This window comes from Scyliorhinus torazame, chromosome 4 (assembly GCF_047496885.1).
Source record: "Scyliorhinus torazame isolate Kashiwa2021f chromosome 4, sScyTor2.1, whole genome shotgun sequence".
Lineage (NCBI taxonomy): Eukaryota > Metazoa > Chordata > Chondrichthyes > Carcharhiniformes > Scyliorhinidae > Scyliorhinus > Scyliorhinus torazame.
Window position 1 is genome coordinate 211,032,524 of NC_092710.1, and position 14,126 is coordinate 211,046,649.

General features: G+C 40.2%; 1 protein-coding gene across 3 annotated transcripts in view; it reads left to right on the forward strand.

The window, feature by feature from the left end:
* Window positions 1–14,126, forward strand: part of ptprk (protein tyrosine phosphatase receptor type K) — an 877,717-nt gene that overhangs the window by 684,365 nt on the left and 179,226 nt on the right. For 2 of the 3 annotated variants that reach the window (XM_072499228.1, XM_072499225.1), the window contains exon 15: window positions 5,006–5,035. The exons of the other annotated variant lie outside the window; for it this stretch is intronic. In XM_072499228.1, the coding sequence (XP_072355329.1) occupies window positions 5,006–5,035 (30 nt within the window). The remainder of the gene's footprint in view (window positions 1–5,005; window positions 5,036–14,126) is intronic. 3 annotated transcript variants of the gene reach the window in all.

Below are 14,126 nucleotides of genomic sequence, written 5' to 3' on the forward strand. Positions count from 1 at the left end.
TTGAATCTACATTCATTTACTCCCTCAGTGACATGCCCTCTCTGCTGTCCCCTGCATTAAGTAGTTAAATCTAAATAGTGTGCTTGCCCTCTCCTATGCTTGAGGTCAAATTCTAGTGTATGTCACGATCCCAAATGCACCATCAGGATCATGTGGTTCCACAAGTCTCAGCCAACCTTGAAAATATATTGGGGATTCAATTTAATCCAACCCTCTTACGCTTTCTGGAAACCAGAGTAAATCATTCAACTTCTTCCTTTAACTTAGCCTATGCCTGGTGTCAGTTTTGTTGTCTTTTTCTGAAATGCCTGGATGTTTTATAATGCAGTGAATAAGATTGTACACTGTACTCCAGGTACTGTGGATGTATTTGCAGCACATGGACTGCAGTGGTTGAAGGAGACAGCTCACCAGCACCTGCTCAAGGGAAATTGTGTCTCATGAAAGAATTTAAAAAGGTGTATTTGTAAAGGAGCGATAATATAATGGTTATATTACTGGACAAGTAATGCATAAACCTGGACTAAGGGTCCAGAAATAAGAGTTAAGTAAATAAATGTGGAGTAAAGAAACTAGCATGAAAAATACCCAATAGTCATGGAAACCAATCAGATTCACTAATGTCTTTCAGGGGAGGAAATTTGTGACCTCTTGGCAGGCCTGGACTTTGTGACTCCAGACCAAGTGAATGTGCTTGACTCTTAACTGCCTCTGAAATTGCCTAGCAGGCCACTCAGTTAATTGCAATTAGGGATGGGCATTAAATATTAGCTTTGCCAGCAATGCCCATATCCCATTAATACACTTAAAATACATGCTCATCACCATCTGTGATGTTTTCTCCACACAAGCTGTACTTGCTCAAATCCATTACAGTTGACTATTGGCATCAGTGAGCTATTCACCAGGTCATTCATGTCCTGTATTTACTATATGCTCACCGTTATTTTGCCTCACTTGATCATATTGCCTTGAATTTGTCCATCTTAAAAATCATTCAACTCTCAGGCCACTTGCACAGCCTTTGCAATATCCCTTTGTTTTTATGTTCTTATGTAATTTCCTTCCTATATTTTCTTGCATATTGGCACAAATGTTGCATTGCTAATGATGTTAAGACTGTCAACATTTTCCGTCATAACTCCCATTGAAACTGACAAAGTTCCAGTGACTGCACATGTGCATGATAACAGCAACCCAGATGTTGCTGAGGGTGATTCGACACTCCTTCACCTGATCCACCATTGAGGTTCTCTGAGAATACAGTATCGGGGAAATTCATGAATTGACCGAAGCTTCCACTTCTGTGCCATATGTTTTGCTATTAAAACAGATGCAAAATTGACACATTGAATGAGATGTAATTGGATTTTTAATCGTGTATTGGTTTCATAATTATTACTAACACACTCACTGCCCCTGAAAATCTAATTTTATTACTATCGAATGTCAAATTTATATTGAAATTTCAGCTTCAATCTTAATCCTGTTATGATCCCAGTTGTTGTTATAACTGGACAGGAAGATCCCGGAATGGAATCCGAGCTTGAAAAATTATAACTTATTTTTATTTATAAAACTTGGAGGAACAGAGTCACAGGACCGCTAAATAGTTTTAACAAGTTATTAAACATGAAAAAATTGGATTATGATACAATACGCCTTTACTCCTCTCTTACCTTAATAATGACACAGTTTTAGGTTAACATGGATTGCAAAGTACATCTTAATCTACAATGGTTCCATCAAGGGGTTGGTTTAGCACACTAGGCTAAATCGCTGGCTTTTAAAGCAGACAAAGGCAGGCCAGCAGCATGGTTCAATTCCCGTCCCAGCCTCCTGAACAGGCGCCGGAATGTGGCGACTAGGGGCTTTTCACAGTAACTTCATTTGAAGTCTACTTGTGACAATAAGCGATTTTGACTTCATTTCAATACAAAGTCCCTTTTACGCACATAGATTGGCTGTGGTCAAAAATACATACACTCTGCTCTGAACCCAAGTTAGTGTCTGTAGTTTTCTCCTTCCAGTCCCCCCAGATGATTGTCACAAATGTTTCCAAATTCCGCTCCCAGGATTTTACACCACCCTATTTTACGATTTCTTTGTCTTGACTACTGTGCAAGCTGCTTTCAAATGCTTTAACTCTCAATTCCCAAATTATTAAAATGACATCAGGTGTTTGATTTACCTTTGAAGGCTGCTGTCCCACTTTAAATCTGGTTACTGTAATTGTCTCAGAACACTTTGTTTACTCTTCCTTGAATTCTTCTGAACCCTTGGCCTCTTTTCACTGAACTCCAGACTTCTCTTTATTTGTCTAGTTTCCTTATCTAGCTGGACTTTAGATTTCTGGCATCTTTTTTTTTAACCATTACTCCATAGTATGGCCTTTCTTCTAACAAGGCTGAGAGAGGTGTTCCCTCTTTAGGCTTCTAAAAGTACTGCTTCTAACAGCTGTGAGAACTGCCTTTTCTCTCACTACCTATCTCCAATAGCTATCAAATTAGCTAAACTAATTCACAAAAGATTCTCTACCTTACAAAGACCCAGTTGCTAAGGAACCACTGTTGGTTTATTTGTTCTGCATGTCATAGCCCCCTCTAAGCACAATAGAAACACATTGAAACGTAACCAATCCCCACATGTACAATCACCTTTTGTCCAGCATGAATCTAACTTTAGGTTTTACTCTTCCAGGCACAGAAACATTACATTAAACCCAAATAAAACTATACTTTTTCTGATGTTGACCAACACAAATCTCTTAAAACTACCTTTCTTTTCCTATCATTTCATCTTGAAACCTGAAAACTTCAATTAGAATTAAAAGAAGAATTACTTTTAACTTTCATTGCTTACACTGAGAATATTTCCATGTAATTGGCTGCTTGGTGACATTGCTATTGCAAGTCTGGCTCCTTGATTCAATGCAAAATTTAAACTGACATCAGGAAAGGGGAAATCTGAAAACAGGGAAGAGTGCATTTGCTTCACTGCTGACTGCAAAGTACAGCCCATAAAATGTGATAATTTCCTGATATCTTGCATATCTTGATATAATACAGTAAAGGTAAAATTGTCACATTGCCAAACATAGTCAAATAATAGCAATGGCAAAATTAAAATGCTGCAAATTATTTGCAAAGTATTTTTTGGCATTTGAGCTTTATCATTGAAATACATTCAACTTATGTTTTAATTGCCCACTTTATTGATTCATGCTTTATATCCATTTATCTATTACTATATCCATTTTACCAATATTAATTAAGTGAATATTAAACTAAAAGATTTAGGTTGAAAATCATGTAATTTTATAGTCTTAAATCGTAGAGTCACCCAGTTTAAACCACAGAAGGAAGCTATTTCGACCACTTTGGCTCAGTAATTTTTCTTTTCAGCTTACTATTCAAATCACATTTTTACTGTTCCTCATTTGGCCTTTCCAGGCCATTCGCAAAGTCCTGTGTAAATGACTCTCGACTCGTGCATTTGCCAGATGGAACATTCCATATTGCAGTAAACCACCATCTTCGGGGGGGAAAGAAAGTTTTTAACTTCCTTTTCCCCTGTCTCCACCCCTCTCATCTACTGGTGCAATCTTGAGTTTCAGCTCCTTGTTACTAAACTAAGAATTCGTGGAAACAATCAATTACTAATTCTCCACTCAAAATATTCAAACATTGGAGTCATCTCTTGACCTCTATTCCAGTTAAAAATGTTCAATTTTTGACCCACTTTTGAGCCCAAAGGCATTTACCTATTTATTTGCTTCCTGCCTGCGAGACATCTCTCTTGCTGTGTGACTATGCCCTCTTTAATGTCATATTAAAAAAGTCTCTTAAATGGCACCTTATCAAACTTCCTTTGAAAATACATACAAGAATATCTACCTCATTCTGTTTGTGCATTTACTGTTTCCTCCAGACATTCAGTTTGAGAAGTATGGCCAGCTATTTAAAGATCTATGATAACTGTGCTGGCTTCTCATCATATGTATCAATCCAATGCATGTTGTTAATTCTTGAATCGATTTATTCCATTTTCTTTGTTCATATGCTTTCAAATCCTGCTGATGGTATTTAACTCTCCCACAGCAACTAGGGACTATATTGATATGTTAAAAGTATTTAAAGACCAACTGAAAACTTTAATCAATATTCTGAGTTAGTTGATTAGTGTTGGACATAAGTACATTGGCAGGAATGAGCAGCGAAGGATCTTGTTATAAGTGAGAGCGAGTTATTAAAGAATTTTTAGATATTGGTAAAACTGACTGAATAAATGGGTACTTTTTTTTGGCTTGGTTGAAATTGAAATGGTATTTAAGTGCATCAATACTTTTGCAAGGTTAATTAAGAGGGGAAAAAAGTTGTTCATTTGGAAAATGTCAGTTGAGTCAAAATCATTAAAAAAAACGTTTTAGCCAGTGAGTGATTTCAAGCTAATCAACTGATCATCAATGTTGACCTCTTGTCTGGCATGATCATCTACATGACATTGCTGTAATTGATGGTGGTTAAAGTGACTTTGTTATTTTTCATCTGGAATGTTCACTGTTTCATTGAACTAATATTTCTGTACAAAACATCTTAATTAATTATTCTGCCCAAGTGCATAATTTCATTCTTTGTATTTACTTATATTATTTCAAGTTTTTTTTCTTGTTGCGAGATGAATTCCCAATAAAGGCAAATTAGCAATTCTGCTGTGTTGTATAATGCATGTAATAAAAGTGCAATCAATTTTAATTATTCACTTATGTTGTTTAATGACTGATATCTGGGATGTAATTGTCCACTTTCATTCTGTGGCCATTATTTTTATTTTATTTGCAAGCACTTGATTGCATGGAATATAAGATTTTTGCATGTTTGCAGTAAAATGCTAACAAAAGATGATCAGTATCAGAACACAGCTAGCATTTGCTTTGTTGATTGTAACTGATTCCACACTTTTATTCACCAATAATTTTTTCTTCACTGTCTGATTTGCTTGCCAGGAGGAGCTACTATTCTTATTCTTATTACCTGTAAGTAGACAATAGAAGCAAGTCTGTTGTTATTTTAAAGGTAAAGGGTTCGTTGAGTACAAATTATAAGTTTTGACACAAATGGTCCTGTCCTGAATCCAGTAGGTTACCGAGAAAGTTAATAGACAAAATAAATCTTGTTTTATTCAATTTGAGGTTTTATTTTAAAACGGGAAGCCTACAAATCATGTTAATATGTTCAATAAGTGATAAGTTCTATAAGTTAAAAAATTGAAGTTACATTTATTTTACTTTAGTTGTAGTCCAAAATGTATGTTGTTTACACTTGACCTTGATCCGGTAATGGAACACGTAACTAAAATTAGTCTTTATAGCTGCTCTGTTATAGCTGTAATTGTTCAATATCCATATGCATATCATGGCTGGTTATCCTCTTGGGCTTCCAAGAAATATTGCCTTTACAGAATTACATGTTTAAGACAACAGGCTCTATACTAGATGTGATAGATAGCTCTTCACTTCTTAGATTGGCTTCAGTGCAATGCTTCATTTTACAAGGTTGACTTAAATGGACATAAGTAATGCAGACAATTTTCAGGTTAATGAGGTGGAGATTTTCATTGATAAATGAGTCATTGAGTGACCAAATATCAGCTAGATGGTCTTTTAAAAGCCTAGTATTTAAAATAGAAAAGTAAAAGAGGGCCAACAATTATCTGAGTAATGGTAATATTACATTGCCCTCAAAATAAACAGTTTTAGAAGATAAACCACTGAAGAAACACTACAGATACACTCAGTTCCACTAATTAATTGTACTCAGAAATCTTTGTGGCAGCCTTCCGTTTTGTAAGACGATTGTTTGCATTGCCGTGGTCAACCTTGATGCCTGGCATTGCCTGGAGTGGCTTGCGTGCCCCACTTTGGCACAGCAGTCTTTACTGCATTTGCTGAAAATGAAGACAGTGAGCTGAGAGGATGTACAATTTACTGACCTGTTTTCAGTGGACCTTCGTCCCCAGCAGCTGAGCTTTTTGTTGCTGCCCATCTCTTACAATAAACTAACAGCCACCTTCAAGAAGTTAGGATACCAGTGGTTGTCTCCCAGTTGGCACTGTCAAGATCTGCCATCTTCATATCTTACATGCAGGTGTCTTTGTAGCAAGAAGTATGAGTGCCCAGGAGGTTGTGTTCAGAATGCTTTTAAGGCGCACCAGGCACCATTTGCTTAGGAATCAATGCACGCTGATGGAATTAGCATGTTCAGGACCTCTGAGTTAGTGACTTTGTTCTGCCACGAGAAGGCGATATATCTGAGACAGTAAAGGTGGAAACTATGCAGCCTTTTCTCCTGCCTAGCATATGTTGTCCAGGTCTCACTTCTGTACAGGTGTGTGCTGAGAATGCAGGCTTAGTTGTTTCATAGTTTAGTGTTCTCAGTCAGTTTGCTGTTGTCCCACACTCTCACTCACAATTTGGACATAACAGCTGCAGCTGTTGTGTTGATTTGAGCACAAGTGACAGATTGTTGGTAATTGTGGAGCCTAGATATGTGAAACTGACAACAACTTCCAGAATCACATTGTCAATGCCAGTGGCAGAATGGCATAATCCTGGACTTGATGTTGATGGTCAAACCAAACTCTTGCAGGTGTGAGAGAGTCTTGCTCTTTGCTACTGAAGGTGATCCTCGTTATGGACTGTTACTGCAGCATCGTCAGTGTAGAGCAACTCTCTGCTAAGGATCCTTTGTCTTGGATCTCAAGAACAAGACTCAACAGCTTTCTATTCATTTTGATATGAAAGCAAACACCATTTGTTGATCATTTGATGGCATATGACAGCAGCAGAGAGAAAAATATGCTAATGAGCGTCAGTGCCAGAACACAACCCGATTTGACCACATTGTGAATCTCAAAGGGTTCTGATGTTGCCCTTGCACAGCTGACCTTACTTATCATGTTGTCATGGAAGCAGGAGATCACATTGAGCAGCTTCAGAAGGCAGTCAATCTTCTCTAGTCGGTTAAATAGACTACCTGTGCTCACATGGCCGATGCTTTGGGGCAATCAATACAGGCAGCATATAGTGGACTCGTTTATTTATGGTATTTCTTTTGTGACTGCTGGACTGCGAAGAGTATGTCAATCATAGATCTTCCAGTTCTGAAACTACATTAAGATTTGGGATAGATGCATTCAACCAGAATCCTCAGAGGGCAAAACAGGCAAGTACTTTTCCCATGATGCTAAGCAAGGTGATGCCTCGATAGTTGTTGCAATTGCTGTGGCAGGAATTGTTCTTGTATAAGCTCACAATCTTTGCATTGTGCACATTCTGGGGCACTGCCTGTCCCTCCCGCAAAGACAGAGAGGTTTGTGCAGATGCTGTAAGAGCACCAGTTTCCCATGTTTGATGAGTTCAAGTGGTATAGCATCAGTGCCTGGAGCTTTGCCCATGGCAAGCAAGTCAGTGGGCTGGATTCTCCAATTCTGCATCTAGGTGCAGGTGTGGGAACTGTGGCATTTTACGACGCCAAACTCGGCGTTGAACCCTCACCGATTTTGGGACTGGTGAGGAGCTAGCAGCTGCGCCGGGTAAAACCGCACGGCCAGGAACTCGGCCCATCGGGGGCGGAGCATCAGTGGAGGGCCTTCCAATGATGTGCCAAAGCCATTCCAATGGCATGCAGTGCACCACACGATGAGGGGGGCAGAGACTTTAAAACCAGCGCCGTCCCCGATTTGGACGTCGGAAGGGATTTTCCACCCGATACCGATTACGATATCGGCATCGGACAACGGAGAATCCCACCCAATAGCTTTGTTAAACTCTTCCATTTTGGATTTGATATCCAGCTTTGCCATGATAGACAGGCATTCTATGATACCAAGAGCTTACTTAGTGAGAATATTCTCCCTTGAGTACAATTCCAGGTAGTGTTCCACCTATTTCTCCAACTGTTTATTGCAATTGGTGATGATCTCCCCTGTCTTGGTTTTCAATAGGGCTGTGATCTTTGCTGATGGACCTGTTGCCTTTGCCTTTTTGATACCTTCATTCATACCCCAACATTCCCTGTGTCAAAGAATGTCTGGATATTCTGCCAGCGTTGTAACCAGTAGGCATTGAGAATTAGAGTAATCGAATTATAGAATTTACAGTGCAGAAGGAGGCCATTTGGCTCATCGAGTCTGCATCCTACTTAAGCCCATGCCTCCATCCTATCCCCGTAACCCAATAACCCCAGCTATCCTTTTGGAGACTTGGGGGCAATTTAGCATGGCCACTCGATCTAATCTGCACACATTTGGACTGTGGGAGGAAACTGGAGCACCCAGAGAAAACCCACGCTGACACGGGGAGAAAGTGCAAACTCAACAAAGGCAGTCACCCGAGGTTGGAAATTAACCTGGGACCCTGGAGCTGTCAGGCAGCAGTGATAACCACTGTGCCACCCAAACTGCCTAGCAGTCTGTTGGATTTCTTCTGAAGCAGCACTTTGTACATTCTGATACTTCCTGTTCAGAACCTCACTTGTAATTAATGAGAGCGGACTGCTTGGCTTCAATGACGGGTTCCAACACAGTTATGCTAGTCTTGAACCAGTCACTATTTTACCACTTTTTTCTTCTCATGTGCCATATTGTAGATGGCATCTCATCTCGCTTCTGCATTCTACAGGGAAATGCCAAAGAGTGCCTGTTCAATAGAATCACGCAACAGTTAGTTTTTCTGTGGGTAAGCAGTATGGTTGATGTTCGAATGAGGATAGCATTTCTACTTTGAATAAAAAAGGTTTGAGGACACCAGGGAGTCAGTGCCGTGATAGATGAATGTGTTGAAAATGCTGTTCAGAGAATCATGTCTGGTGATGATCAGATCCAGTTAATGCCAATTAATGCTCTGATCCTGGATGTTTCCAGGACACCGTATGGCATAGTTTGTTCAGGAAGAGTGTTCATTACACAAAGGGCATGATAGTAGCAAAACTCTCAAGTAGTCTCTGTCCATTCTCGCTTAGCTTTTTCAGGCCATGATATCTGAGACAGCAGGACTATGTTTTGTGGTCAGCATCCATTCTTGCATTGAAATCCCCAGTAGGTAAAGATATTCTGATTTAGGGATTCTGCTGATCGCAATGTCAAGCTCCTCATATAACTAGTCTTTTGCCTCTGTAGTAGAGCAGTGTTGAAGCACAGATACTCATGAGATTAACTGACCTAGTTTGAGTTGAGAGATGGATGGAGGGAACACAAATCGAACCATTTGTGGGCCCTCGATCATCGAGAGCAGCATGTTTCTTAAGGCTGAATGCTTCCCCTGTCGGATGAACGTGTAATGCTTTTCTTTCAGTGATCTGCTCTCGGCAAGCGTCGTCTCATGTCGGGAAGCTTTGTCAGTGTTCAACCTATCAAATTCCATATTGATCACAATTATCTTATGCACATTATTTTTTTTAAATTTAGAGTACCCAATTCATTTTTTCCAATTAAGGGTCAATTTAGCATGGCCAGTCCACCTAGCTTGCACATTTTTGGGTTGTGGGGGCGAAACCCACGCAAACACTGGGAGAATGTGCAAACTCCACACGGACAGTGACCCAGAGCCGGGATAGAACCTGGGACCTCGGCGCTGTGAGCCCGCAGTGCTAACCCACTGCGCCACCATGCTGTCCGTTTATGCACATTATTGACCAGCTGCAAGTCATCTGTCTGTCCTGAGCACAAGGCCCTAACATTCTAGAGTTGGCATAATTTTTATTTTAGTTTGTTTGGTGCAATGGATTCCTTCCACTTGTTGAGCAGAGATTCTAAGCTCCAAGCAACCACTGAGGCAGATGGGCCATGGCGGGTCAGCACCTTACTAGTCAGAGCTGCCTGACTTGAGGTGGACAGTGGTTGATATGTTGGTCCCTCCCATTCTTGGAAACAGTCCATAGCACCTGTTCTTTACGCCAGTTACCTGCTGTCCTGCGTGTTGTGTTAACGTACTCCAGTGAAACCGGAGCACCACCTGCAGAGTGCCAGCATGAGCAAAATTTATGAAGGCCCTGGGCTTCCCAAAAACCCTCCCTCCACCCCGCTATCCTCCCTGGTTGAGTTCAAAGGAATGCAGCACTTGCCACTGGCTTGATTGCAGCTGTTGTTGGGAAGATGACAGATTTAGACATCAGATCACCTTTGGGCTACATTGCAGTTTTTTTTGTCAGGAATTACTTGCCTTCAACTCTCCCAAGGTGCCCACAGCTGGTAATTTGGTTCATGAGTACCAGATGTGTATTCATATATTTGTGGGCCTGCACATGGCATGTTTCCTGCCAAATTTTGTGAGGGATCCATTTTCCACTTGCTCCACAAAGAGGCACAGCTGAGGACTTGCTGGTAGAGAGATTGTGTATTGTCAGGTAGAGACTTGCACATTTGGCTGTCGGTTTTTTGCAGTGCTGCATGCCAATGGTGTGGGCTGAAAATGAGAAACAAACTAGCACACAAAAATGGAAAGCATCAACACACTAGACACGTCACATCGACCTGTTGGACACTTAGATCTTTAATTATGAATCTAAGATTTATTTCAACAAAGCATGATTCATTTCACAATGTTATCTGCATCGTGACTTTCATTCTCCATCTCATTTGGAGTGCTTGCACCGCTGACTTGTGCATGTTCTTTAGCTTTTCCATTGAGGAGAGTTTTGTTTTGATAAATAATGAAACTGGCTGCAGCTCATTCAATCTCAAATAGTTAGTAAATTGATTTTTTTTATCCTGGGAGAGGATGCATAGGAATTGCTTGGCTGAAAATACAGCTGTGCAATTGAAATATGCCACATGCTCACTGGACTCCCACATAGAGATGTCAGTCGCTTGAAGAGGGAATTAAATTACTGAAATAAATTTTCATTTAAAACCTTGACACGTACAGATAATATTGTATTATCTTTTGGATTTTGTGTCAAAGCTTATGAATTTGGCCTTGACAAATGTTTTTTCTAGTGCATGTTAAGTGTGAAGTATAAGAATCAATGAAAGAACTGAGGAACTGTGATTTATTTTATTTTGAATAATGTTTGTAGATTAAATCTGAAAACGTATTGTGAACAGTACCCTTTGCAACACTTTTTGGTGTTCCCATTATTCCACACATGATATTTGATGGATTGAAGATGCTTGTTTAAAAAAAAAAGCTAATCAGTTTCTGAAGTTATGAAAGAATGCACAATGAATTAATCTATTTAATATGATAGTCACAAATATAAAATAATTCAGACCAGGCACCAACAGTGTCTGAAAATAACCTGATCTATCCATATAAATAATATCAGTTGTAAGTTAGCTCATGTTGTGGTGGACTTCCAACTAACCACAGGAGAGACCCAAGGACAGGATACAATAGTATAGTAAGAAGTCTTACAACACCAGGTTAAAGTCCAACAGTCAAACACTAGCTTTCGGAGCACTGCTCCTTCCTCAGGTGAATGAAGAGGTATGTTTCAGAAACATATATATAGACAAATTCAAAGATGCAAGACAATGCTTGGAATGCGAGCATTTGCAGGTAATTAAGTCTTTACAGATCCAGAGATAGGGGAAATCCCAGGTTAAAGAGGTGTGAATTGTCTCAAGCCAGGACAGTTGGTAGGATTTCGCAAGTCCAGGCAAGGTGGTGGGGGATGAATGTAATGCGACTTGAATCCCAGGTCCCGGTTGAGGCCGCACTCGTGTGCGGAACTTGGCTATAAGTTTCTGCTCGCCGATTCTGCATTGTCGTGCGTCCCGAAGGCCGCCTTGGAGAACGCTTACCCGGAGATCAGAGGCTGAATGCCCATGACTGCTGAAGTGTTCCCCGACTGGAAGGGAACATTCCTGCTTGGTGATTGTAAAGATCTGTAAAGACTTAATTACCTGCAAATGCTTACATTCTAAGCATTGTCTTGCATCTTTGAATTTGTCTATATATATGTTTCTGGAACATACCTCTTCATTCACCTGAGAAAGGAGCAGTGCTCCGAAAGCTAGTGTTTGAAACAAACCTGTTGGACTTTAACCTGGTGTTGTAAGACTTCTTACCGTGCTCACCCCAGTCGAACGCTGGCATCTCCACATCATGGCTACAATAGTATATTCATGATTCAAGCATGGAGGGAACTCCACTGAAGGAGCACCCTCCTCTAATGCAGCGCTCTCAGCTCTCTAATGCAACAATCACATGGAGACCGTTCTAAAATCACTTTCTCTCCCAAGTCACAGATACAGCCTGTTTAAAAGCAAATTACTGTGGATGCTGGAATCTGAAACCAAAAGAGAAAATGCTGAAAAATCTCAGCAGATTTGGCGGCATCTGTTTGACAAAGGGTCATCTGGACTCAAAACATTAGCTCTTTTCTTCTCCCTACAGATGCTGCCAGACCTGCTGAGTCTTTCCAGCATTTTCTCTTTTGGATACAGCCTGCTTATTCAGTTAGTCAGTACACAGAACATTGGTTTAAAATTCTGATCTTGCCTACATAGGTTTATTGATTACCCCTTCACCTTGTTTGCAATCTCCTGGCTTCAACTCTCTTCTTCTAAAACATAAACAACTTTGCTGGCGAGTTCTGCAGATGTCAAGTCGTTGAGGTATAGCATTTGAATAGCATGTGCTTTTACTTTAATGCAGAGGTATTTTATTTGTCCTTTTACTAAACCTCTTAATTCACTTGTACGTTCCTCCCTTTTGGCCTTCGGCCTAGCCCAAGGTAGCCAACGTCTTTACCCTTTATGCTCCTCTTCTCACAGTTAATTTTAGATATAAATGAAACATCATATTTGTATACAAGAGCAGTGATGACATATAATTGCATACACTCAAAAGATTCTCCAGCTCTCCCTTCACCTGTATCCAGCTTGTAGTTAATTCTTATTGGGTATTTTTTCTCCCAAGCCTTCATTTGTCCCAATCCAAAATTTATTTTACTTTAATTTAACCTTTATGTCTATTTCTGGTGATCCCCAGTTTTTGAGAGGTAAAGTGCTTTAATTCTCAAAATTGCTAGCTTCACAGGGAGCTGGAAACCATTATCACTGGTTTAAAAAAAAACACAAACCAACCCATTCTGGCTCTGGCCAAGAGCCCAGTGAGTTAATATGTCAAATTATAGGTTACATTAAAAAAACAAAAGCTGTGTGGAGATTTTTTTAAAAGTCAACTGTCTGCTGAAAGGATTAACTTTCTGCGGAACCTAAACAGGTGAGGAGTGGGCAGAGTAAACGTGGCATGCAATTGCATCCCTTGGTGTAATTTCAAAAACTTCTTTTGTTCTATTTTCTTCAATTTTGCTCAGATGTCATCTCTTTTGCATATCCTTTTTCCCCTTAAACCGATTCCAATTTCCAACATTTGTTACTTTACAAAAGTTAAAAGAAATACTTTAACCGTATCTTAATGATGGAGTACTGGAGATAGAGTACTTTCAACTTTCCTGGTTTTGGAGATAGCAACTAAATCTGCTTGCTGATGACTGACTTGTGTCTCAAGTTCCTGTACCAGCCTTCCCGAACAGGCGCCGGAATGTGGCGACTAGGGGCTTTTCACAGTAACTTCATTTGAAGCCTACTTGTGACAATAAACGATTTTCATTTCATTTGACCTCAACACGGGGAGTGGTCTGCTTCAGGGCAGACAACGCTTTATGGCTGAATTAACCTCCTCAAAGTCCCCACTGCATCTTCTAACTCTATACTTGGTCCAGTATTTTCTGACTGTAAATCAATATCTTGTTCCAATAGTTGGTCCAACAGTAGTAAGTTCTTCCTAGCACTGCCCATCCTATTATCTCTCTCTCTCTCTCTCTCTCTCTCTCTCTCTCTCTCTCTCTCCCTCTACTCTTTTCTTTTCCCCCCACCACCACTGCCCATTCCCAATGTAACTGGTTGTTCAGGACAGACATCCTCCCCTGCCAGCAATCAGTTCCATTTTGCAGCTTATCTACCAGTTCCCCAAACACCTTATTCCATTATAAGGCGCACAGATGTGCACTGTAGGCTAATGTATTCCGGAATGACTGAGAAAATGCTGGAAGATCTCTGCAGGTCTGGCAGCATCTGTAGGGAGAGAAAAGAGCTAACATTTTGAGTCCAATAACTCT